Source organism: Pseudorasbora parva, chromosome 4, assembly GCF_024679245.1.
Source record: "Pseudorasbora parva isolate DD20220531a chromosome 4, ASM2467924v1, whole genome shotgun sequence".
NCBI lineage: Eukaryota > Metazoa > Chordata > Actinopteri > Cypriniformes > Gobionidae > Pseudorasbora > Pseudorasbora parva.
The window spans coordinates 9,336,935-9,352,570 of record NC_090175.1 but is presented as its reverse complement, the minus strand read 5'-3'; the positions used below and the strand labels follow the sequence as shown (position 1 = coordinate 9,352,570).

The following is a 15,636-nucleotide window of genomic DNA, read 5'->3' as shown; positions in this document are numbered from 1 at the left end:
GGATCGAAGAGGTTCAAAAGACGAAGAAAAACAAACATATATTTATTTGAATGGGCTCCTGAGAAAGGAACGATAAGGAGGCGATTTGCTTGTTTTTGTGGGGCTCCGCGGATGGGCCGATTATGAGAACGGTAGCGCAGGTGCTCCCTAAATTACCATACAGCTGAGAGCAAACTTATTCCGCCAGCACACAATAGCGGTGCGCCCGGGGGATGGCCACGCGAGTAACACACACACACACACACACACACACACACACACACACATACACACACGTACGCGCGCTTCGGACTCTTTCACTGCACGCGTATAATACACACACGCTCTCTCTCTCTCTCTCTCTCTCTCTCTCTCTCTCTCTCTCTCTCTCTCTCTCTCTCTCTCTCTCACACACACACACACACACAGAGCGGAAAAGGGAAAAGCAAGTGGAGAATTTGGCCTCCATACAAATGATGCGTATTCTTTTGTGAGTTTGCCTGACGCACACACAGTGTTAGCCTGAGGAATGTTTTTTTTAGACACAAATCAGGGCTCCCTGAAACAGGAAACGCACAAGGAAGTAGACATCTGTTGAAAACTGAGATTGTCTTCCTCAAATGTGCTGGAAGTAAACTTTTAGATACATTTTAAATATGTTTTTTTTTAAGTCACACACACACAAAAGTTTGGTAAATAAAAAGACAAAAATAAAATAAAACTGGCCTGGTATCTTGCATTGTGTCATATTCTAATGCAAATAATAATATATAATCTGTCTAAAACTTTCAAGTTGTAAATTACCGTCCCTTTTACGCACACACAGGCGCGCGCTGATGTGTTTGGTTGGTTGGTAGGGGCTGGTTGCAAGGGAGCCGCATTGTAAAGCGTGGGACAGATTGGGGGTAGTGGTTCATTAGCATATTATTACCCCGGCATGTGGCACCCCGTATAAAACTGGCGGCAGGCGGCCTCGCTCCAGATACAAACGCACAGTGTCCGCGGGAGAAGGACGCGAGGAGGGATGTTGGACCAGTGACAAACCCTGGTTTAGGATCAGACGAAGAAGGAACTATAAGAGAACATTCCCGAGTTTTGAGGATTATATCATTCCGACGGAATTCCACAAGTCCGTTTATTTTTTATTATTATTTGGAACTTTCCGTTTGTTTTTGGACACACTTTTTTTCTTTTTTTTTTCCCGGGAAGAACTGGGAATTCTTTATGACATGAAAGGGAACTGCGTTTTGAAAGCAAGCCTCTTCCAATGAATCAGTCGGTGAAAAGAAGAGGCTTTTAATACGAGGGATCTCCTGACTGATCTGGGAGCAGCCAAGACTTTCAACAACAACAAAAAAACTATTTATTTATTTATTTATTAATCATGGGACGCCACTTACTGTTGCTCTTCTCCATCCTGTACATGCTTCTCTGCCAGGTAAGGACCCCTCTCTCAGAATAAGGTACTGTGTTCATTGCAATCACATTTAAATCTAATATAGCATTCATTCTTCCCCAGGCGTCTTCCTCAGGCGTCTTTGAGCTGAAGTTGCAGGAGTTTTTGAACAAGAAGGGCATACAAGGCAACAAGAACTGCTGTAAAGGTGGACTTACCACCCCGTACCAGCAGTGCGAGTGCAAGACTTTTTTCCGCATCTGCTTAAAACATTATCAGCCCAATGCGTCTCCAGAGCCGCCCTGCACTTACGGAGGCACCGCCACCCCTGTGCTGGGGTCCAACTCTTTCCAAGTGCCAGATACCTTACCGGATGGCTCTTTCACCAATCCCATCAGGATGAATTTCGGTTTCACGTGGCCGGTGAGTACCCTTTAGCACTGAGGCTTCAGAAGTGGCATTCAGCTCATTTTCTAATGGGCAAATTTGTGTGTGCTGTTGCAGGGAACCTTTTCTCTTATCATTGAGGCGGTGCATGCTGATTCCAAAGAGGATCTGACGACAGGTAAGTGATCTGATAACAAAAAGAGAACCGAATGTGTCAATATGAGTGGTCATGAACACCCCGACTAAAAAAAAATGCATCTTCTATACAGAAAACCCTGAGCGCATTATCAGCACCATGACCACGCAGAGGCACTTGACTGTGGGCGAGGATTGGTCTCAGGACCTGCACAGCGTGGGTCGAACCGAGCTCAAATACTCCTACCGATTTGTGTGCGATGAGCATTATTACGGCGAGGGATGCTCTGTGTTTTGCCGGCCCCGGGACGATGCATTCGGTCATTTTACCTGCGGAGAACGTGGAGAAATCATCTGTGACGCAGGGTGGAAGGGCCAATACTGCACAGAACGTGAGTAAAACATATTGTGTATTAATACATTAATAGGTATAGTGCGCTGTTAATATTCTATCAATGTTGTTTGTCTGTTTGGAAAAACTGAACCCAGATTTGTGAAAGGCAGTGCTGATAGAAAGAGAGAGAGAGAGAGAGAGAGAGAGAGAGAGAGAGAGAGAGAGAGAGAGAGATAGAGAGAGAGAGAGAGAGGGAAGAGGGAGGGAAAAAAAACTAAAAAACTAAGTTAACGGTTACAAACAACTTGTAACTAAAACCCTGCCCCCCACTCACACACTCACACTCCCCCTACCAGCCCACTCTCACAACACACCACTTGATTTATTCCAGTCGGGAGGAGGAAAGTTTTTAGGAATAATCTCACGCGTGCCATAAATTTACATGCTGCCGTTGGATTGGCTGCCATCGGAGTGGGCCGGCTGCCGATTGGCTGGCGGAGGGGAGGTATTGTTTAAAGTGGGCAGCTGCCGGGAGTGCGCAGACAATGGAGCAGCTGTCGCCCGCTGGCCGCGCATACACCAGCTGTCCACTCTTATCTTCCCTACCCGGAGACATTGAGAGCACAGGGGAGGAGAGGGGAAAAAAAGTTTTGACCCACAGTGAAGAGAGGGAGGAAAGAAGGGTCCCCTTGTTTGTGAGCGCCCTATTGTTGTCATGTGTTAAGCAGAAATTCTTCAGCGGTGATTAGGAGATTTCAGTATTTTTTTTAAGCTAGAGAGAACGCTAACAGGTGACCCTAACTCCCTCTGAATTTGAGACGAAATGTATTTGGTTGGATGGTTTTGTGTTATTTATTTAGGCTTGGTTGTGTTAATGGGGGCAGTAAAACGTGTCCTATAACTTCTTTTCTTTTTTTAAACGCCGTATTTTTCTTATATTTGACCTTTATTCCACACCACTGTCCACTGTGCTTTGAACGGCTCGTTTGCTTCCTGCTTCTAGAAGCCCATCCCTCTGAAAAACGCAATGGTCTTAGATTGGTTAAATGGCCAAATGTAGTTTCCTGTATTTTTATTGGCTGAAGTGCCAAGCACAGGTTGTCATGGAAACGCTACGCCCCTTCCCATTACGGGCAGCGGAGACTAGCGAGGGTTTATGATGTCACCAACCCAGGAAGAAGTTTGCTGTAGTCCATACCGGCCGTTTTTGTAGGCAATAAACTGCCGTAACTTTACAAGACAATATCTCCGTTTGCATTGAACTTTCAGCGCTGTAACTTTGCAGATACTGTTTATGCTCAAGCAGCGACATTACACATTAACTAAAGATAAAAAAGTGATGCAACCACCTCTTTAAAATAGGAAAGTGTGGCTCCTCCTCGATCCTAATGCAGGTGTTTTATCCTCCTTACAGCAATTTGCCTCCCGGGATGTGACGAGGAGCACGGCTTCTGCGAGAAACCCGGAGAGTGCAAGTACGTTCATCACAGTGCATTACCTGTTGAAATCACATGCAGGGCTGATTTTCTAACCGGACGATTTGTTTTACGCTGTGCTTCAGGTGCAGAGTGGGCTTTAAAGGCCGCTACTGTGACGAGTGCATACGTTACCCAGGATGCCTTCATGGGACCTGCCAACAACCATGGCAATGCAACTGCCAGGAAGGCTGGGGAGGTCTCTTCTGCAACCAAGGTAAGAAAAGAGAGACAAAAGATCAAAGAAAAGCATTAAAAAGGGTCTTGAAAGACTAAAGCTGATGATACACGGGGCAACTTTTTGAGCAATGTCGATGAAAGATGTTGCTGTGGGCACTTTCTCATTGAGAGTGGGCAACAAATTTCTTTCTAGCTATCCAAAAAGAAATGTGTTGCCCATTCTCAATGGAAAAAATGCCCCACTAACATCGCCTGGCAAAATTGCCCAGCAACATTGCTCAAAAAGTTGCCCTGTGTATCATAGGCATAAGAAAGGCAATGCAACTGCCAGGAAGTCTAGGGAGGTCTCTTCTGCAACCAAGGTAAGAAAAAAGAGACAAAAGATCAAAGAAAAGCATTAAAAAGGGCCATAAAAGACTAAAGCTGATGATACACGGGGCAACTTTTTGAGCAATGTCGATGAAAGATGTTGCTTGGGCACTTTCTCATTGAGAATGGGCAACACATTTCTATCTGGACATCCAAAGAGAAATGTGTTGCCTATTCTCAATGGGAAAAAGCCCTCAGCAACATCGCCTGGCAAAATTGCTCAAAAAGTTGCCCCGTGTATCATAGGCATAAGAAAGGCAATGCAACCAAGATGCAACTTCTGCAACCAAGGTAAGAAAGAGAGACACAAGATCAGAGAAAAGCATTAAGAACGGCCTTGAAAGACTGAGAGAGGCTGAAAGAGAAATATGAGCTGGGAAAAAAAGCGCGAGCAACAGCTGTCCAGCTGCGGACCAGCCATGTGTCACTGCTTTCAGTCGGATTAATCCACATGTGCTCAACATATGTCCGCCTCTGTTACAGATCTGAACTACTGCACACATCATAAGCCCTGCCTGAATGGAGCCACTTGTAGTAACACCGGTCAGGGCAGCTACACCTGTTCCTGTCGGCCAGGATTCACCGGAGCCAGCTGTGAGATCGAGGCCAACGAATGCACAGGGAACCCCTGCCGAAACGGAGGAAGCTGCACTGTAAGTGTGAATGCTTCGTATAAATGTACACGTACAATGTGTTTGCAGCAGAGCGCTCATCCAAAGTGCCTTTTCTTTCACAGGACATGGAGAACACCTACAGCTGCACCTGTCCGCCGGGCTTTTATGGCAACAACTGCGAGCTCAGCGCCATGACGTGTGCGGACGGGCCGTGCTTTAACGGAGGACGATGCGCCGACAACCCGGACGGTGGTTACTTCTGCCAGTGTCCCACTGGATACGCAGGCTTCAACTGCGAGAAGAAGATCGACCATTGCTCCTCCAGTCCGTGCTCAAACGGTATGCTGCACTTTAGGATTTGAACTTCGTGGATCTTTGTGTTTGAGTCCAGAACCTCTTCAGGAGCCCGTCTTGGACCGACTTGTACACTGTCAAAAAAAAAATTCAGGCCCCAATTGAAAATATTCTAGTGATTGATCACATATAAATTTTTCAATTGGCCAAATTGAATTTCTGTGAATTGATGCAATTTAATTCACAGAAATTCAGTTTGGCCAACTAAAAAATGTAGATGTGATCAATCACTTGAATATACTGTGTAAGGTCCAGGAGACATGGCGAACCTGCTCTTCCATCTCAGATAGGGGTACCCGAATTTAGAATCAGGCACACTCTTAAGCTGATGATACACGGGGCAACTTTTTGAGCAATGTTGCTGTGGGCTTTTTCCCATTGGGAGTGGGCAACACATTTCTCTTTGGATATCCAGATAGGAATTTGTTGCCCATTCTCAATGAGAAAGTGCCCACAGCAACATTGCTCAAAAAGTTGCCCCGTGTATCATCAGCTTTAAAAATAAAGGTTTTTAAATAGTTATTTGGCAGGGTGTGTGGTTCCATGAAGACCCTTTAACATATTTAAAGAACCTTTCCATTGCACAAAAGGTTATTTGTAGTGCAAAAAGCTTCCTTAGACTATAAACTGGTTAGAAAAACATTGTTCTTTAAAGAACCTGTCACAAAAATGACTCTTTGGGGAACCAAAAATGGTTATTTTATGGCATCACTGTGAAAACCCTTTTTTTGGTTCTTCCTGGTACCTTTACTTTAAGAGTGCAGATGGGGCTCTATTTCTCACCATTTTATTTTTTTAAATTTCTTTTTACAACTGTTTTGACTAGTTTATCAATTAGTTTTATCACTATTTTAATACATTTCTATGTAAAGCACTTTGAATTGCTTTTCTTACTTAGTATGTTTGTCCTGTTTCAAGTCCAAATATCTAAAAATTCTTAAATCAAGAAGTATTTACTAGACAAACAAAAGTAATTGTCTTGTTTTGGGAAAAATAACTCAAAATTAAGAGAACTTTTGCTCAAAATAAGCAAAATAATCTTAAAACAACATTATTTTGCTTACCCCACTGGCAGATTATTTTGCTTATTTTAAGCAAAAACTCTCTTAATTGTGAGTTATTTTCCCCCAAAACAAGACAATAATCTTTACTCGTCTAGTAAATGTTTCTTAATGTAAGAATTGTTAAAAATTTTGACTAGAAACAAGACAAAAATACTAAGTGAGAAAAGCATCTTTAGCAGTGTGTGCTTTACAAATAAACTTACCTTGCCTCGTTCTCGTCCCTCTTCCCCAGGAGCACGCTGCGTGGACCTGGTGAACTCATACCTGTGCCAGTGTCCAGAAGGGTTCACGGGGATGAACTGTGATCGCGCTGGGGACGAGTGCTCGCTGTATCCTTGCCAAAACGGCGGGACGTGTCAGGAAGGCGCCAGTGGCTACATCTGCACATGCCCACCTGGTTACACCGGACGAAACTGCAGTTCGCCTGTGAGCCGCTGCCAACACAACCCCTGCCATAACGGCGCCACCTGCCACGAGAGGAACAACCGATACGTGTGTGCTTGCGTTTCGGGATATGGGGGACGCAACTGCCAGTTTTTGCTTCCGGACAGAGCATCCCAAATAGGCAGTGATGTCCCCTGGACTGCTGTGGGATCGGGCGTCTTGCTGGTGCTGTTGTTGGTGGTCGCATGTGCCGTGGTGGTGGTTTGTGTTCGCTCGAAGGTTCAGCAGCGCCGACGGGATAGGGAGGAGGAGGTCGCCAATGGCGAAAACGAAACGATTAACAACCTCACAAACAACTGCCATCGGGACAAAGATCTGGCTGTGAGTGTCGTCGGGGCGGCCCCGGTCAAAAACATCAACAAGAAGATCGATTTTCACAGCGATCACGACGACCTGAGCATCACAACGGAGAAGAGGAGCTATAAGACTCGACATGCACCTGCAGACTATAACCTGGTGCATGAAGTCAAATATGAGGTGAAGCATGAGGTGAAAATGGAGCACGCTGGGAAGGAAATGACAGCGAAGGAGTTGTCCGACAGCTGCGAGGACGTGAAGTGCCAATCTCTGCAGGACTCTTCCGAGTTTGAGGAGAAGCGCCGGAAACGTCTGAAAAGGTACAAAACGGAGACTACACTGTAAAAAAAGGCACATTTTGAACTTTTGCAGTACAATCGACTTGGATGTTTAAGTTATTTCAACTTCAATTATGTTAAACTGACTTTGAGCTACATCTTGTATAACAAATAAAAAGACATTTCTTCACTTATTTTGATGAGTTAAAACAATGTTAAAACATATGTTCTCATAACTTATTGAAGATATTTGTTTACAGTGTACTCAACTCAGCTTCCTCTCAAAAGTGTGTATGCGGTGCTAACACGCCACTCTCTTTCCTTTGCAGTGACGCGTCAGAAAAGTCAAAATATTCAGAGTCGAGGTATTCTGAATCAAAGTACTCAGAATCAAAGTATTCAGAATCAAACTATTCCGATTCGCTGTATCCCGAGTCAGCATGTGCGTCGGCATGTGCATCGGCATCCACGTCGGCTTGTGTCGACACCAAATACAAATCCGTCATGGTGATGTCGGAGGAAAAAGATGAATGTGTAATTGCAACTGAGGTGAGTGTCTTTACATCATGCAACAACAACAAAAAATGCATTCTTACCTTGACTTTGGGAACTAACAGACGTTTTATTGTCTCGTCTTTTCCCCGCCATCTCAGGTGTAATGGGCCTGCAGGAAGCCGATGCTCATTGTGTCCTATGGGAGGCATTTTGGACTCCCTAAGAAAATGCTGCTGCTCGAAACCTTAGGTGGAAACGTCCCACCTCGTGACTACTGCTGCTGAGAAACTAAGACTGATTAACTGATATTCAGGATGAGCTGGTTCTCTGTACTGAAAGAGGCACAGGCAGTGGTGGCCTGTAGGCTTGGAAACTTGTGGAAATGATAATGATGGCAGGAGTGTCATTGAAATTTCAAATGTAGTTGTAAAATTTACCTGTAAAGCCATTTTAAAGGTGTTGGACAATGTGTGTCCACTTTTTGTAATGTTTATTTTTTTATAATGTGGGTTCATCACACACGAAAATGGCATTAGTGGAAAAAAAAACAGAAAGATACAAGAAAAGTAAAGTATCAGTGTTTTGCCATGTGATGTCCAATACTGTGTCAGCATTGTGGCAACGTTTTAACAATATTTTGGCAACATTTGCTGGTTTTTCGCCAATAATTCCCACAGGCTTTTACTGTGCCCAGAGACTGCACCAAACATTAAGGATGTTAAGGAAGTAGTTTAAAATAAATGTGTCACAAATTGTCCGTCTCAGCGACAAGGTTGTGACAACATTTTAGCAATATTTTGGCAACATTTGCTGGCCCCACAAGTCAGTGCACAAGGGACTACATCAAAACGGTGGATGTTACCAGACCATACTGATGTCATATCCTGTCACATGACCAGTGGAAACTATGTGTATTACTTGATCACTGTGTAAATGGGAAAAGAAAATTAAGTGCTCAAAAAAAAAAAAATCTCAAAGTCTTCCAAGCCTCCGCTTTTTTTGCATTATGTTTTAGAAAATGTACGTAATTTGTTTTTCGACGTAAGAAAATAAGTTTGTGTTGATGATGAATAATATCCTTGTTTGTATGTATTTTTGCTTTTACTTTTTTATAACAAGAGTTGTATGATTTAAGTTAATTTATTTTTATTTAAGTTGTATTTCTAAATATTTGTAATGTTTTTAAGATTATTTAAGTTTGCGTTTTTCCTAAGTTGCTCCTGTTACTTGCAAAGGCACTTCGGGTTGCTGGGATGTTCTGAGAAAAAGATATTTAAAGAAGGATTGTAAAAAAAAAAGTTATTAATGCTATTGTTTTCATTAACAGGTTTTTGTTTGATTTCCTTTCTCTGAATGAAGTTTTAGCTTAAATTATTTTTCCAAATAAAGATTATGAACTATTGAATATATGTTATTGTTTTATTACCTTTGCACTCCTTTTTCACAAAATATTAAAACAGAGCTCAGCATCTTTACATTCATATTTGAATACTGACACGACGGTTACAGCATGATTTTCCGTCTAAAGTAAAGGCAAACTTATTAATCACATGCATATCAACACCAAAATCAAGCGGCAAAACCTTTAGATGCTGCCAGATTAAAACCTCTTTTCTTTTAAGCCTCTTTTGTGGTGATTCACGTTTTCTCTCAAGTCTTTTCTAGGTGTTGGATTTATGAATTATATGTGTGCCACTCTGTAAGCGTTAGTCTTTATAAAATAGGGAATAGATTGGGATGCGGGTTCTTTATAGGGATGAGAACGAAGCTAATCATTAACATCTGCTCTGGCCTCTTGGTCACCCCATACTGGGCTATTCATGGCTTTACCCCACATTCTGCCTGCCGCGGGTGCATCGCTCAAGAGAAGGCCCTTTGAGAAAAGCCGTCAAATAGCTGCAGGATGTTTACAAGTTTTCCAACCAGACTAGAGGGAGAAATTTAAAGCTTTGGGAAGAGCTGATGGGCGGAAAAAAACCCTAAACTAGTTGGCAGGTTTCCTAAATGGATGAAGCTATTTGGCAGGTGTTTTGGCGGGAAAGCCTTTCTTGATTTCAAACATGCATCGCTAATATAATCAAAACCTGTTGCTCTCCGTTTACGCTTTCTCGTAAGAAGAACTTTGCCAGATATTTTGTGTCCTAAAATTGAAGTAGCTAGAGAACAAAATGTCTTTTGTTGAGCTTTTATGGCTAAACATTAAGCTGGAGGAGAAGTTCAGAGGAGTTCTGGCTGAGGTCTCTTACAACACTCATCAATGGAGCTCTGGGGAACAGGCAGAGTCACACAATGTAGTGGCGGACAATAGCCGATACAAAAGGGCACCATTTGGGAGAGGCAGTGTGTGCCTATGAATGGAGGGAAGGGAGGGGGCAAAGAACGACAGATGTTGTCTGTCCTTCTGAGTCAAAGCGTCCTGCAGGCAGAAAACACCAGCTAGACCCCACATGGCCATGGATGAGAGACACAATGGAGACCCTTCAGCTCACGTCTCTTGGTCTTCTCTGATATTTCACATCTGAGCGAAACTTAAAACTACTTCACAATGCGGTGCAAAAAAACTACAACACCACTTAATTTAGATATACAGTACTGTGCAAAAGTCTTAGGCACGGAAATATTTTCACCCCAAAAATGTTTTTAAGCCAGTTTTTTATATATTTTGCAATAGTGTGTCAGTAGAGCCCCTTTCACACTGCACGTCGGACCCGCAATATTCCCGGAACATTGCCGGGTCGCCTTCTGTGTGAAAGCAACCACGTCCCGGGATTGATTACCGAATTGAACCCGGGTCGGGGACCTAGTAACATTGCGGGGTTCGACCCGGGACGAGCGCTGTGTGAACAAAAGCCGAAACTAATGCCGCAACGTGTACGTAGTTATCGTGCGACTCCTAGAGCTTGTTTTTTCATTAACACAACCCTGCAGTGCCAGAAGAGCTAGTCGGTGTTTTAAACGCAGAGAGTGTTCGTATACAAAAGAAACTAAAATTAAACAAGCAGAAATGAGCGCAAACTGGACACAAGTCGAGACCACGGAGCTCCTTACTATCCGCGCTGAAGCTGAGATCGCTCGCCATTAAACGTCACATTCGATGTCACGTGTCAGCTCGATCCGGGACCGTTAAGCGTTGTGCGTGAAAGCGCACATATTACGGTATTTCGCTGGCAGTGTGAATGGACCAAATCTAGCGACCCGGGAACAAATGCCAGGTCACATTATCCGTGTATTTGCCGGAATCGCAGTTAGGTAATATCAGTTTACATTTTCAAACATTTATTTTGCCAATAATTGTAATAATCCATTCCAGTGAGATTTGTGTCTGCAGAAGGAGTCTGAGAACAGCTGTTTGATCCACACGGAGATCTGATCTCACCATCATCGAGTCCGTCTTACATGAAGAAACTGAAAAAACTGAACCAAAATCCACAAGAACTGTGACGACGTCTCCAAGACGCTTGAAGAAACCGTACAGAGCTACAGTACTGTCAACAGTTTTAGACACTTGTGTAAAAATGCTGTAAAGTTCTGTTTTCTGTTCAGAAAAGCTTTTAACTGTTATGTGTTGGTTGGTTGATTGTTTGTATTATTCTATATTTTTACTTGTTATTCATTTTTTTGGTTATTTTTTCCCTTTGTTGCACTTTGAGATTCTTTGGAATGAAAAGTGCGTTATAAATAAAATCTATTATTATTATTAAAGTGAGAATAAAGTGAGTCAAAAATAATGTCATAAATCGATTTTGTTTATCAAGAAACTCCTAATAACTAAATCAGATTAGTGTTTGGTGTGACCACCCTTTGCGTTTTAAACAGCGTTTGTCCCGACTCCTGGTACACATGCTCATAGTTTTTCAGGGAGCTTTGCAGGAGGGTTTCTTCAAGCGTCTTGGAGATGATGTCGTATTTGGTTTTATTGGTTTACACTCATTTTAAAGATTTATTTTAGACAGTTTTATACTTTTTTTACAACAAGACAACCCTCACTATTATTACTGCTCGTATTTTTCCATACTTAGCAACCTCATAACTCTCATAACATAAAACTCTTTCAATCAGAACACAATAGCAACCACATATTGTACTTTCTGGAATATAATTCACATTTGTTTAGCATCTGAAATGGATTTAGATTCCTCTCATTGAATGGCTGTATACAAGCGCACGACAGAAGATACAAGTCCACACAAAGGAGAAGTAGCAAACAAAACACTGCAATAACAGAAACAGGTGTGGGATTCATTTACTAATGATCAGGAACACAGGCAAATGGGAGCTGTGAGAAAACTAAACCTAAAGAGAACATACATTACAGTACCCCCCAACACACACACTCATAATCCTGCTGTTTAGGGAGGGAGGGGCTTTGGAGGAGGATGTGTAGCTGGTGACAGACAGGGACCAGGAGGAGTTAGTGAAGACAGACACATGGTGGAGCCGACAGTGGGAGGAGCCAGGGTGAAGCGTTAGATAATTGGCTGGGCGGAACCAGGGAAGCAGAGAAGCTGACAGAACAGGGCAACATCCCACCAGAATACCCTAGCAATCTCATAGCAACGCCTTGGCAACTACTCAAAACACCCTAGCAATCTTTAACCCTCAAAACCACCCAGAACACCCTAGCAATCTCATAGCAACGCCCTGGCAACTACTTAAAACACCCTAGCAACGCCTTGGCAACTACTCAAAACAACCTAGCAATCTCATAGCAACGCCTTGGCAACTACTCAAAACACCCTAGCAATCTTTAACCCTCGAAACCACCCAGAACACACTGGCAATCTCATAGCAACGCCCTGGCAACTACTCAAAACACTTTAGCAATCTCAAATCCTCGAAACCACCCAGAATTCCCTAGCTATTACATAGCAACACCCTGGCAACTACTTAAAACACTTTAGCAATCTCATAGCAACACCCTGGCTAATACTCAAAACACCATAGCAATCTCAAACCCTTTAAATCACCCAAAATACACCAGAAAAATCACTTAGTAATGCCTTGGCAACTACTCAAAACACCCTAGCAATTTTAAACCCTCGAAACCACCCAGAACACCCTAGCAATCTCATAGCAATTCCCTGGCAACTACTCAAACCCCCACAGTAATCTCATAGCAACACCCTGGCAACTACTCAAAACACTTTAGTAATCTCAAATCCTAAAAAAACACCCAGAATACCCCAGCTATTACATAGCAACGCCCTGGCAACTACTCAAAACACCTTTGCAATCTCATAGCAATTCCCTGGCAACACCTTAGCAATCTCAAATCCTCGAAAACCACCCAGAATACCCCAGCTATTACATAGCAATGCCCTGGCAACTACTCAAAACACCTTTGCAATCTCATAGCAATTCCCTGGCAACACTTTAGCAATCTCAAATCCTCGAAAACCACCCAGAATACCCTAGCAATTACATAGCAACGCCCTGGCAACTTTTCAAAACACTTTAGCAATCTCAAATCCTCAAAACCACACAGAACACTCCAGCTATTACATAGAAACACCCTGGTAACTACTCAAAACACCCTAGCAATCTCATAGCTACACCCTGGCAACTAAAACACCCATAACACCCCAGAAATTACTTAGCACTAACTCAAAATACCGTAGCAATCTCATAGCAACAAAAACGGCAACAACCACTCAGAACACATTTGTATAATCATAGCAACGCCCTGACAACCAACCAGAACATTCTAGCGTCCTTGTGGTTAGTTTCGCACTGGCAAACATCACTTACATTTTGTTTGGATGTAAAAATCGATTTAAAATGTATTTATTTAATATTCAATGCCTATTGGATAGGCATGGCTTTTCATATTAAAATGATAGAGCAATCTTAAGATCGCTTTCTTAGGAAGGCCTCTGCCAAATGCAGAAATGTAGTTTTGCGCAAGCAACCCAAGATCAAACTGGGTAAGCGTTCTGCACTTCAATTAGCACTAGATCTTGAGCTGGCATCAATGTGACTTCATGGAAAACAAAGAAGGGAATAAGAGGTTTGCTCTGTGATCCCGTTGCATTTTAATGAGCCGATCATGTAGAGTCCTCAGGGAACAGACGGTAACATTATATTCCAGCACAACATGGACGCTTAAATACTAAGAAGCATCGTACGTGTATTCAAATCGCAAAGTCATCAGTCACGTCCAGCTGAGCTGTGCACTGCAAAAAATGCTCTTCTTATTTAGTATTTTTTTCTGGTTTCCAGTCTAAAAATCTACAAATTCTTAAATCAAGATGCATTGACTAGACAAGTAAAATTACATAATATATTTGTTCTTGTTTTCTGGGGAAAAATGTCAAAATGAAGTGAGTTTTTGCTTAAAAAAAGCTAAATGATCTGCCAATGGGGTGAGAAAAATAATCTTATTTCCTTTTGGGACGGAAACAAGCAACGAGATTTCAATCAGAAACTAGATTATTTTTCTCACCCCATTGGCAGATAATTTCCCCTTTTTTAAGCAAAAACTCACTTCATTTCGATATTTTCAAACAAGAAAAAATATCTTATGTAATTTTACTTGTCTAGTAAATCCATCTTGATTTAACAATTTTTAGATATTTAGACTAAAAACAAGACAAAATTATTGAGTAAGAAGAGCTTTTTTGCAGTGTGAGAGCTCGGCTCACGTCCACATTTTTGCATGCGCCATTACCAGCATGCAGGTGAAGTTGGAAAACTGAGCGCGGAAGAAATCGAGGCTGAGTACGGGCAGAGCTGGAAATAACTGAAGAACACAGATAAGAGGACGAGAAGAACATGTGAACGGGGAACAGGAGAACAAGGAAGAGGACTCAGGTGCAATAGGGACAGGCTAGGTGTGATGAAATAGTCATGAGGAGAGGCAGAGTCTAGCTTGAGTTACACCTGCCGGCCCTAAAGTAATGAGGAAAGAGCGCGAGGAAGAACGCCACAGAGATGGGAAGAAGAAGGAGAGATACAAGACGCTGGCAAGGGCATTACTGAAGTCTTGGGAGCACTCAGAAGGTTTGTGTTTTAATTGTGGACTTCTGCTTTTATGCTTTATTATAGCTATTCTATCTTTGCTGGTTACTTTCTGCTTAAGATGCTTGCTAACCTTGCATGTCTGTGCTGTAAGCTCATGCCTCATAGTGTAGCTAAAATTCCTCTTTTTAGGTATGTCGATGTTAAAAGGAGTATAGGTAACATCACTTGATTAGCTGCTTGAGCTCTGGCATAACATCCATCTAACCTTTAAGCCTCGAGGAACTTGTTTAACCCACGAGCTACATTAAAATATCCTGTTTCTGGTACAGATCCTGCTAAGATTGCACTTATCGCTGTATTTAGGAGTTAAAAGTCTCTACCTTCACCTCAGCGACGTAAATTATTCAAGAGCGCTTGGATTCTGTCACAATCTGCCAATCAGGGAAATTAGGGTGCTGTGTCCTGAACAAGCAGCTGCTGTGATGTCAATTTGTTCTTCACTTCTTCGTCCCTTTGACTTGACGTGTGCATCGATCCGGTGTGTGTACTGTCGTTTCGAAGGCCAGTCAGAGACAACAAAACCAAAAAATCAGTAACATGCAAATCAGTAAATGGTCAATGCAATAAAGTTTTCTCCTGACATTAAACTTGTGCAAAAAAAAAAAAAAAAAAAAAAAAAAATAGATGCTAAGAAGAAAAGGACTAATCTGCAAAAAATCTAGTATGTGGTTAATCAGGGTTTGCTTAGGTTCCCAAACTTTTTACTACACTGTAAATAGTGACCAGTTGACTTAACTTAAAACAAAAAGTGAATAAATCTGTTACCTTAAAATTATTAAGCAAATAAACTTCATGCATAATTGAAAAAAATAAGT

The 15,636-nt window shown here is 42.3% G+C and overlaps 2 protein-coding genes across 3 annotated transcripts in view; both read left to right on the top strand.

The window, feature by feature from the left end:
* The first annotated feature begins 985 nt into the window (after nt 1-985).
* Nucleotides 986-9,048, top strand: dla (deltaA). Its single transcript, XM_067442597.1, has 11 exons — nt 986-1,417; nt 1,499-1,798; nt 1,880-1,940; nt 2,032-2,289; nt 3,646-3,706; nt 3,793-3,923; nt 4,739-4,908; nt 4,992-5,208; nt 6,520-7,348; nt 7,636-7,855; nt 7,960-9,048. The coding sequence occupies exons 1-11, from the start codon at nt 1,364-1,366 to the stop codon at nt 7,963-7,965; spliced, it is 2,307 nt and encodes a 768-aa protein (XP_067298698.1). The 5' UTR covers nt 986-1,363; the 3' UTR covers nt 7,966-9,048.
* A 5,444-nt stretch (nt 9,049-14,492) lies between these two features.
* Nucleotides 14,493-15,636, top strand: part of triobpa (TRIO and F-actin binding protein a) — a 31,065-nt gene continuing 29,921 nt past the window's right edge. For both annotated transcript variants that reach the window (XM_067442596.1, XM_067442594.1), the window contains exon 1: nt 14,493-14,800. The gene's annotated coding sequence lies outside the window, so the exon portion shown is untranslated. The remainder of the gene's footprint in view (nt 14,801-15,636) is intronic.

Bases quoted from the DNA above. Each gene is read 5' to 3' on its own strand.
- dla (XM_067442597.1), top strand. From the start codon at position 1,364: ATGGGACGCCACTTACTGTTGCTCTTCTCCATCCTGTACATGCTTCTC. The intron at 1,799-1,879 runs GTGAGTACCCTT...GTGCTGTTGCAG, and splicing joins ATTTCGGTTTCACGTGGCCG to GGAACCTTTTCTCTTATCAT. The intron at 2,290-3,645 runs GTGAGTAAAACA...TCCTCCTTACAG, and splicing joins GGGCCAATACTGCACAGAAC to CAATTTGCCTCCCGGGATGT.